This window comes from Coffea eugenioides, chromosome 11 (genome assembly GCF_003713205.1).
Source record: "Coffea eugenioides isolate CCC68of chromosome 11, Ceug_1.0, whole genome shotgun sequence".
Classification (NCBI taxonomy): Eukaryota; Viridiplantae; Streptophyta; class Magnoliopsida; order Gentianales; family Rubiaceae; genus Coffea; species Coffea eugenioides.
This window is the reverse complement of record NC_040045.1, coordinates 29133455-29144316: the sequence shown is the minus strand read 5'-3', so window position 1 is coordinate 29144316 and position 10862 is coordinate 29133455. Positions and strand designations below refer to the sequence as shown.

The 10862-nt window shown below is 35.1% G+C and overlaps 1 protein-coding gene across 1 annotated transcript; it reads right to left on the bottom strand.

Moving 5' to 3' along the window:
- Window positions 1-497: 497 nt before the first annotated feature.
- On the bottom strand, window positions 498-8184 carry LOC113753457 (tobamovirus multiplication protein 3). The gene is made up of 11 exons (XM_027297611.1): window positions 7827-8184; window positions 7146-7236; window positions 6843-6895; window positions 6651-6743; window positions 6457-6528; window positions 5396-5468; window positions 5263-5308; window positions 2753-2816; window positions 2618-2671; window positions 2221-2298; window positions 498-988 (listed from the first exon to the last, which is right to left on the bottom strand). Exons 1-11 carry the CDS (start codon window positions 7989-7991, stop codon window positions 896-898), a joined length of 882 nt encoding a protein of 293 aa, XP_027153412.1. The 5' UTR covers window positions 7992-8184; the 3' UTR covers window positions 498-895.
- Window positions 8185-10862: the final 2678 nt, after the last annotated feature.

The following is a 10862-nucleotide window of genomic DNA, read 5'->3' as shown; positions in this document are numbered from 1 at the left end:
GACTCATCATAGCTCAAATATGTCTTCACCAAGCCAAAGAGCTACCAACCATCCATTCCACCTAAGAGCAAAACTTCTGTACCACAGAGCCTATAATGTATTTTTCTTTGAACGGCATCTCAACCGGACAAAGCTCAGCCGCAGAGTAAACAGGTACACATTTCTTTCTACCTTTTATTTTGAAACGCTTTTTTCTGATAATATTCATCAAATCTCATGTATGAGCTGCTTTCTTGTGTTAATCACACAACCGGATGAGAAGTATCATCTGGGAAGAACTTTATTTTTCTTCCCCCTTTTTTCTTGACTAGTTAATCGCTGCTTCGTGTTTTTCCCCCCTTTTTTCTTGATTTAGTTAATCGCTGCTTTCCTTTTGTTTTGCTTTGCATAATAACTATACATTCACTTGAGGGGCCTGAAAACAAATTAACAATTTCTGAAGTATAGGAGCCGGGCAAAGTGCAGCCTGAAAAGCAAACCATAACGATGCACAGAGGTTCATTTTTTGAAAAATTGATATCGAGCCAAATCATTTCTAGCAATAATATAAGTGCTGTTTACAATTATCATTCATAAAGCTGCACCAAAATAATGAAAGAAAAAAAAAAAAAACAGTAAGTAGTGATCACGTCCATAGGCACAACAGCAAGATGATTGCACTGCCAAATCACAACATATATAACTTGCCCCAGTAGCTACCAGTTCAAAACAGATCTACAATCTGCTAAGTAAGAAGAGAGGCCAGTATTTCAGAATTACTAACCATCCCAAACTTCATACACATGATCATTTTGCAACCCTTTTGCTTTCACATCTTTGAGCCAGAAAGTACCACGAGTCAACTGCACTACCGGATTTCATCCATTTGTTTCAACTGTTTATCAGGTCTCTTCCGTTAGCGGATAGGATGATACTGTGTAATCCCACGTTTTGGGGGTAACTTCCTCAAAATGAAAAGAACAAGCGAAGAAGGCACTATTTCCACTAACTGTATAGCAAAAACAAAAAAGAATAATAGTCATTGCCAAAAAAAAAAATTTCTAGAATTACAAACAAAAAACAAGCAGATAAAATACCAAAAGAACACCAAAATACACCTATAGCAAAAATCTTTTGCCCGTTATGAAAAACATTGTTCAAGACTATTCAGCACTATAACACAGAATCGTCTCAAATATTCTTAATGACTAGTTTGTGAGCTTAGAACAGAAAGGTAAGGATGAGAAACCTAAAATTATGAGAGAAAAGAAAAGAAAAGAGAATAGAAGTGAATCTAATGTTGTTTGGGAGTTTTGAAAAGAAATGGAATGATTTTGGGCACATAAGTCAATACAAATTCATGCAATAGCTGGGTATTTAAAGAGTATTAGTAGGCTTTCAACGAGTTTCTTTCATTTTCTGCACTGAATTTGGTCGGAAAAATTTTTTAAACTGTAGGCACAGGTTTTATCCTTCCGTTCCGTTCCTTTCTTTTCTATCTCATGAAAATCTCCCGAACATCTAACAAGTCAACTTTTCCTCCTTTCTTATCTTTTCTGTTCAAATCTTTCCATCCAAACAAGCTAGCTATAAGAAAGCAATCTAATCAATTAACACTAAATTTTTATATTTGTAGGAATTATTAGCAACAATATTTCATGCCCAATATTAAAGGCATTATTCAATATTATGCAATAACAATAATTGAGAGCAATCTCCTAATATTCTCAAGAAAGGAACATTATCAATCATTGTATTTTTATATTTATAGGATTATTCTCAAAGGCATATAGTTCAAGACCAAGAAACATCTATATTTTCTTAAAACTAATAGTGACAAGATTTAATCACCAGAAAAACTTAGTTAAGCCACAACAAAGAAAATCACAAACTGAACTCCAATTACTTTTCCAGTATTTGTTATTCATAGAATTCAAACATTTTTAGATATGAAAATTATCAAATTCCATATAATCGTATAAATTCAGATAAGAACTGCATAGCATTTAGCGATATGCCTAATTTAAAAATCAGGTGCCAAATTGGTAAGACGTGATAAAAGCAACCATTTACTTTCACAACCAACAAGCAAATTTAGAAAAATACAAGTTCTGAATAAGTTAAAAAGCTTAAGCAGGAGAAATGCTACTGGCATTTACTTGACAACACACAGGAGTTCAAAATACAGACACAAACACAAGTGCAAAACATCAATCACTCCAGCTATGGACGGAGACTTACGAGGTAATAAATGAAGTTCAGAATTGGATGATCCAAAACATCAAGATCTGCAGCCTCATCAAATGCATCAAAACACATCTGTAGTACCCAACAAGGCAATAGGAGATGTTATATGAATATAGAAACATAGACCAACACCAGGATTGCACCAATTAGACTGCTTCAGTAATTGAACAAAACAATTAAAAAACTGTAAGTGGTTCAACAGTGAAAAATATCATAGGACTAATACCAGAATAAAATGATCCTGGGACTAAGAAATTATTCAGGGAGCTTATTCCTTTAAGTACTAAGAATTTGTTCACCACATTACACAATCCAAAATCATGTCATAGGAGTTCATGAAACCATGACTCATCTTAGCTGTTTAGAATTGTAAGTTATAGAGTGGACTTACCATGATACATCTGATGAGGAAACAGGAAAAGCATATAGTGGTTACATAGCCAACCTGAATGAATGAGATTAAATGTAGCATTTAGTAACCAAAACATAGGAAGTACCAGAACAAACAAATTTCCTGATGACCTACCTCCTGTAACTTTTTACGCCTGCCCTTTGATTCAACAGGGAACCGCTGCAACATTAAAAAGAGCCTGCATGAAGAAGAAAGTTCAGGGTTCAATGCAAATGAAAGGTCCAATACAAATAAAATAAAATAGAATCTCACGTGAATAATCAATGCATTCTGAAATACAAAATACTAGGGCCTACAATCAGAGACAACCCCATCCCACCTTTGCATAAAATTAATTCTCTCCAACAGTTATCAAAGAAAAACCATCAATCTAAAATATCAGTTTTAACAAACTTTTATCAAAAATTGCAGCTGACCCCTCCATTTCTACAATTTGGAAAGTATCAGATACCTATTTCAACCAAAACATGCATTACAAAATCTTCATCCGAGTACAGGGAAAAAACACAGCATGTCGGACACAATACTTGTAAAAATTTAGAAAAAAAAAAAGGTAGAGAATGGAAAGAGGGGGAAAGTGATGAAGGATTAAGCTCCAGAAGCCAATGTCTGCAGATATATTAGCGATTCAGTCCAACTGTTCAAGGCTGATATTTAAAGACAAAATGTCAATTGGGTAGGGTTTAGACAATTAAAAGATGACATTGTTTGGTGTTATCTGGCTCTATGGTTGGAATCACTCTGAAGAGCAGCCAAAAGAGTTTTTAAAGCTGAAATCAAGAATAAAGGTTCAACTGATACTTCAATAATGAATGAGAGCACTGATTATCGAAAAGTCGAAAGCAAGGATATGGATGACAAGAAAGCTTAAGAGAAAAGTAGGGAGATATCAATTAAAAAAAAAGTCGAGATTCGTCCAAAAATTAGCGCTCCTCCAAGATGTTAATCATTAAGTATCAGGAACCAAGAAAAAGCAGACAAACAGTCAACTACCAAAATTGACCTGCTATCATTCACATAATGAAGAGGGAAGAGTGTGCCAGTGAAAATAATATCAGATGGAGATCCTGTTAAAGCTTAATAGAGACAATTTCAACCCTTATGATCATGACATGCAACCTCTATGCTCAATCTAGGTAAGAGAAGAGCAGCATTAAATTAATCACTGCCAAAAGGATTAATCAGCTAGTAACTTTGGATGCCACATTACCTACACTCCGCAATTTGATAAACTGAATTGCAAACTAAGCCTTTCAGAGGTATCTACTGAAACAGTCCTTTTGAAAACACATCTCTCTCTCCTTTCACTCCCACTCCCCGGCAGCCCCTCTTGTCACCAATTAAGAACCACCTTTCACCCATATATAAATTGCATGATATAAATTGCATGAAGCTTTTGAAGTAGTTGCCTCTTCTTATCATTAACAATTGGATGCACCACATGTGTGCCACTTCTACTTGCTTTAAGGTTCTTTATCTCTTTGGCATTTGCAAGCATGTCACAACACATTGAATGACTTTGTTGCTGTACCAACAAAATTACCTTAACACCTGAGCTCAAATCTTTATCCATGGATAATCCTGAGATTCCTCCATGGAATGCCAGTTTCATCTTATAGAACTTGGAACCAAGTTAAATGCCCATTTTATTCACACTTCCCCAATAAAGATTATTTTCCATCAATTATTCTTAACTTTATATTGTGTTCAGCCATCTAAATCAAGTATCCATCCCCGCACAATGACCTGTCCAACAACCCGCATGATTCTCACCTTCCACAACAAAATTTTCCACCCAGCAATCTGGTATGAGCTGATGTGTAAGGGATCAAACTCTTCCACAATTTTAGTCATAATTTGCTCATGGAAAAGCAGTCCAAGATGAACATACTCACGTCATTGACTACAAGACTTATAAGTGGTAGATCTAAACTGTCTCCTAGGCTACACAATGACATATTCAGAGTCACAACTGACACCATGACAAAACAAGTATCAGATTCCAAATAGCTAAAACCATGGCATAAGACACGGAGCCTAATCTAAGGGGGAAAAATAAAAACATATGCAAAAGCCAATTATATAATAGCAAAAGTCCAGATATGAAACAATAACAATAATGTTCCACACCATAAAATAATAATAATAATAATGTTCCACAATAGACAAAACACACAGTTGAATTCACACTTGAAATGTTGAAAGTAAGGCCTTTGGGCTTCTTGATATATTGAGACACCAGAATGAAGTTGTTTATCATACTTCTCTGGGTAAGATAATGATAATGATAATAATAATAACAACAACAACAACAACAAAAAGATGTTTTTTCTGGGGGAAGCAACTAAGACAACTTATTTTACTTTGCAAAATGAACAAACACTTGTCAATGTGAATACCTAACACTTGTACAAACATGAAACTCAAGCAGATGCTAGCTCAACATGAATGCTAGCTGAGTTGCATCCTCTCACTTTAGACAAACACTTGCAGATATGGATAAGGATCAGTCACCAAAACAGACAATTTATACGTGAATGCTAGCTGAGTTGCATGCATTCACTTTGGACAAACACTCACAGATATGGGATAGGAATCAATCACCAAAACAGACAATTATATACCTTCCGCCATACACAAGAAACCCCAGAGCGGCAAACAAAGATACGCCTAGCAAAACACAAATTACCATATTGAAGAAGTTAGTTTTGATAACACAGAAGCTCCCATTTCAACTTAAAGATAAATTACAAAAACCTGCAAAGAACATCTTAGACAAGATGATCAGAACTCGGACAGGCTTCCACCATATGATAAGCCACAAGATGATCTGCAAGAATTTGAAAAAATAGTCAGTGAAATAATCTGAGACATACTAGCCAATAACATTTTTTGAGGAAAATACAGTGGAATGCTATAACTAACAAGCTCAGAATTAGTGTGGAACACCTTGTCCTTAGCCAGCAATAGATGCAAATTTTATAGTTGATAACCATATTCTACCTTTTATAACTTGATTCTTATGTTAGACTCTATACACTATTGGGAATCAATCACCTGTTGTCTGCTTCAATTTTACCACACCCTTGGACAAAGCATCGTACACAAAAATTTCAAGATAAACATATACACTTCATTAATAAGTTCAAGAATACCAAGTTACTGAATCTCCACTACTACAATATGAATTCTCCTACAAACTGAAAATTGAAAACCAAAATAACTATCAACCTCTTATCCAGAGAAAAATTCATATATAGAACCCACATCAAACTTAATGATGCATTCTGCCTTCCATGATCAGAAGTTCAGAATGTTAGTACACAGGACTTGGAATGTGTAATTAGGTGGAAAACATGTTTAAGATCATGTTTTCTTAAAGTCAAATTAGAAGACCCAAATATGTAATAGAATAGCACATAGGCATGAAAAGACACCACAAAGGACTGCTCAGGTAGATTTCAGTAATGCATATTTTTCACAAGCAGAGCAGCCTACGAACATACCAGTGACGAGTAGGACATTAGTAAGTCAACAGAATCAGGTAGTTCTTATCAAGTTCAGATTTTGCTCATAATTTTGTCAGTCGCATAAAGTAAATCAACAGAATTTAATTTCTGCAAAATATGAATTCCCGGACACCTCAAGGTTATAAAAATAATTATCAAGGTGGGAGAAAATAAGCAATAAACCAAAAGTGGAAGTTAGATGATGAACTACAAGCAATATAGTGATGAAACAGAACATATCCTCACATACCAATATGCTAGCTAAAATCTTCAGCTTTCATAAACATAAAAAGGGATATAAATTTTCACCTGAACAACATACACCACCCCATTTATGGTGAAGAAACTAGGTCTCAAACCATCAGTAGATACAGCACGCGCCTACCGAAATTCCATGCCAGAAGCTCATCATCAGACAGTCTTAACCACATACTGCTCAAATTAAAAGAAGAAATTCAACAGAAAAAGAAATTCATAATTCCACGGAAACGAAAATCACTAACCTGGTAGTATATTTCAGCCCAGAACAGTACTAGAAGTGCATAGGTTGTAAAGAACAGAAGACTTGGCATATCAAGCAAAATATGTTGTACAATCTGGCAAACACGAGTTCATGAGATGAACAGGACACAGGAGTAAGAAACAACTCAACAAAGGTAGGCAGACAAGATAAGATTCCCATGTTGGATTCTAACCTCTGGGTGCAAACTTTGAACGTCCCGACGAAAAACAAAAACCAAGCATCGAACTGAACAGTGGAAAATACAAATTCAATACACAAAGCAACTAGAGAAATTGGTAAAACAGAATTGCAAACAAACACAGATATTGCATGACGATAATGCCACAGAGAGGAACATTTTCATAACAGAAAAGAGAGAGCCAAAAAGAATAAACAATTGTGCATTGTTTTACCATAACAAGGATATCAAACCATTCATGCGAAATGCACATGCTACTTATTCAGGGAACGATAGAGAATAGTACAAATGACGAACCCCCATTGACGAAGAAATTGAGGAAGTGGAAGACTTTCTGAGTGGTCCAACCATACTCAGGTACTCTCAGTTGAATACGAACCAATTGCACCTACAATGACCAAGATCACAATATCATCTAAGAATCCACCAATAGTCAAATGTACACATAAATTGCAAATCACACTATTTCCGGGTAATAAAAACAATGCATTTACGTTACCGGCACCAAAACAAAGTGCATTATGTCCTCTTTTAAGTAGTTTGAATGCAAAATGATGACCCGCATAAAAAAATTTCTAATTCAGAAACAACAACCTCAAGTCTACATTATACATACCATAAATCCCAAAGCAATATAAATTATCATAAACCCAACAGAAATTTTCTCAAATCCACGTTGTAAATTAGCCAATACCAACTCACGCATCTCAATCACATTCAAATTCTTCAGCAGAAATACATTAAAAAAATCCACAATCTTAACACACAAGAATAGACAGCGAATCGAATGAAACAGAAAATTAATCAATAAAAAAAAAAAAACCCTCGTTCACAAATCCCCAAAAGCTGAGAGAATATATACCAAAAAACTAACAAGAATCCGACTGAGATTAACAATCAAATCTCAATTTCTCGCTAAATCCAATACAAATTGTAGGATTAATTAACCAAAAACGAAAAAGGAAGAGGCAAAATTACAAGAGCAACGACGGCCACGATTCCGTAAAGAGCAGCAAGAACATGGAAAGTACGGTCTTGCCAAGTAGGCGATTCGTTAATTTGGTCCCACCAACTCATCGCATCTGTAAGGCTGTGCGCCACTGTCACCACTGGTGGCCCCACCATCTCCATCGTTCGCACCATCGCCGGAGAATCCAAAATACTATCAAAATCAAATAAACGATTAATCAAAGAAATAAAAGAATCGCTGATCTTCTCCTGTATATTTTCTCTTCTTATTTTTTCCTCTTATTTTGGGGAATTTTTCTGTTTATTATTTTTTTTTTAATTTTTTTTGGAGGGCGGGGGTTGATTTGCGGTAACGGCCGGCGAGAGCAAGGAGACGATATAAAGTAAAGAATTTTGGAGTTTTATAAATTATGGCGTAGCGCGTGGACGCGTGGTTTAGAGTTGCGGATTCTAGAGGACGGTGTAGTGAGTGTCTTCCACGCGCGTTGTTGGGTATATCCACGTGGACGAGGATGTAGCTGAGTTTGCTTTTGGCTCTTGTTTCATTAACTTTCCACGAACGGGAGAACCAAAAAAATACGTACTTCACAAAAATGCGTGACCCTTCACCAAAAAACGTGAATGTTCTACCGGGATTTGGATTAGGAGGAGGTCCTTTCCTTTTTTGTTGGATTATCTTTCTTCAACTTTGTTTCATATTTTTTATACGAGTAAAAGCTTTCCTCGCGATGCGCGAGATGCAGGTACCTGTGCATGATTATTTGCCATATTATTCTATTTCGACTGAGTTAGAAGTTCATGTGTGTATGGTATGATTCAAGATCTGATTTATTTTGTAGTATCCTTTGGTTTAGAAGCTTTATTAAGTTTGAGGGAATCTTCCAGTATATTTATTAAGCTCGGAGGAGGCCTTCTTTATTTTTGCTGGTTCAAAATAATGTCAAGAAATAATCATCAATTTCCAAATGTGCAAGACTATTATTTAGAGTTGGAGGAGCAAATGAATAGGTTATTGACCATATTTTTAAACTCAGATTGGACCAACCGGTTGAATCGAAAATCGGTCAAGTATTTGATCCGAGTCAATTTAAAAAACCTCATTTCAAAAATACGGTCAAACCCGGTCAAAAATTGGGTTTGACTGGGAACCAGAGGAACCGGATAAAACCCGATTTTTCCATTTTTGTATTTTGGTGACTTTTTTCCCCTTCTCTTCCCTTCTTTTAATCTTTGGTTGGAGGCTAAAAACTAATCTAAAATGATATTACAAAACCAGATTTGGAGAAAAATTTCATTATCTAAATTCTTTAAACCCGTTTCTCATGCTACTAAGTTGTTAAACATTTGCAATCAAATAGGAGAAAGAAGGGCAAAAAAAAACAAAAATGGAAAGAGAAGAAAGAGCTTCCATGTGAGTTTATTTTGTGATAAAAGAAAAGAGAGAGTTATGATGTAGTTTAGAGGAAAGATAAAGAAAAAAAAAAAAGAGCGATGGTTGTTGCTGCCTTATCATCCAAATCCTCCTCCTCCTTATTCCTTTGCCGTTCTTCCAAGTGAGTTTCCTTCTCAGAAGCCATGAATCAAAAATAACTTATAAAAACCAAAAGACTTTGTCAGGACTCGAGAGAAAAGGTCTTCGTTGGGAGAACAAGCAGCTGAAGGATACATCATACTATATAAACAACAACTAGGAGATAGGTTTAACATTTATTTGCTTTTGAGTGCCCTAGGATTTTTTGATAATTGTGTTTCAACCTTTTACCATTTTATTAGAATATAAAATTAACCCATCATATTTTCCAAGTTACATTTTTGCTTATGGCTTTTAAAACTATTTAAGTAGAGTCCTTTTAGACTAAATCTAAACTCATCAAATAACTTTGTAAAGTCGTAAACCACTAATTTAAGGGAAACTTTTATATATTATTTAAATTATATATAATTAATATATTTATGATGTCATCCGATTCGACCTCTGGTTAAACTCGATCGAACTCATTGACCCCTGAGTTTGATCAAGTTGCTATATGGTCCGAGTCTGAAAACATAGGTTAATGATTGTTGCTACTGCATCTTATCCTACAGGAGATAGCTGTCTAAATCATGCTGCTGAGCTAGTTGCTCACGTGCATGCTAACTATGTTGCTGAAAAATGAAATTTATGATCTCTTTAAAGAGTTTTATAGGCAAGAAAATGGTAGCTATGCTTTGGAACATGTCTTGAGAGGTGGACGAAGTCTACCTATGCTAGATTTTGTTGCTCAAAAAATGAGATTGGAAGTTTTGGAGGAAATTATTCTTTGGTCTAGATCACCTTCTTTGATAGTCAAAATAATTAAGAGTGGTGGTTGTGAGTTAGATTGCAGGTTAAGTTAGGCGTGATATTGAGTCGAGTCGAGTTCGAGTATCACAATCCGTGAGCTCGAACTCGATGCCTAGTAATAGTATTCAAACTCGAGCTCGAGCTTGAGTGAGTTGTTTGAACAAAGCTTGAGGTTGACTCGACGTAATATTGGAAAGGCTCAAATTCGACCCAATAGAGCTTGAGAAGTTGGCGAGCTCAATATCAAACTCTAGTACTCGAGCTCGACAAATGGTTAGGGTCATAAATATTGCAAATAATCAACCTAAAAAGGTCATTTAATTATTCATAATATATTATGTGAGGACCCAAATTTTTATTTCATTTTTATTTATTTATTTATTTCAGTGGCTTATTTAATTAATTATTTATTTATTTGCTCCAATTAATTTATTTCATCCATTTTAATTGCATTTGCATAGTACATTGCCCCAATTTATATTTTTAGCACATTTTGTCTTTAAAGTTAATTTTTCTACGGTTCAATTAGTGAGAATTAGTGAAAACACATTTTTCGAGACAATATTCGGTCCGAGAGTGCAGTGGTCTTGGAGAATTAAAGATGATCAATTGTAGACTAAGAAAAACTAATTGAGGGATTAGAAGTGAGTGAGATAAATTAAGCTCGATTAGAAGCACTAATTGCTCACTATTCAATTATTGACTTTTTGTACACAAGATAG

Excerpts from the sequence above, each read along its gene's own strand:
- LOC113753457 (XM_027297611.1), bottom strand. The coding sequence starts at position 7,991 with ATGGTGCGAACGATGGAGATGGTGGGGCCACCAGTGGTGACAGTGGCG. Across the intron at positions 6,529-6,650 it reads GGGCTGAAATATACTACCAG|GCGCGTGCTGTATCTACTGA; the intron begins GTTAGTGATTTT and ends GAATTTCGGTAG. Across the intron at positions 2,817-5,262 it reads TTTCTTGTGTATGGCGGAAG|GCTCTTTTTAATGTTGCAGC; the intron begins GTATATAATTGT and ends TTCTTCATGCAG.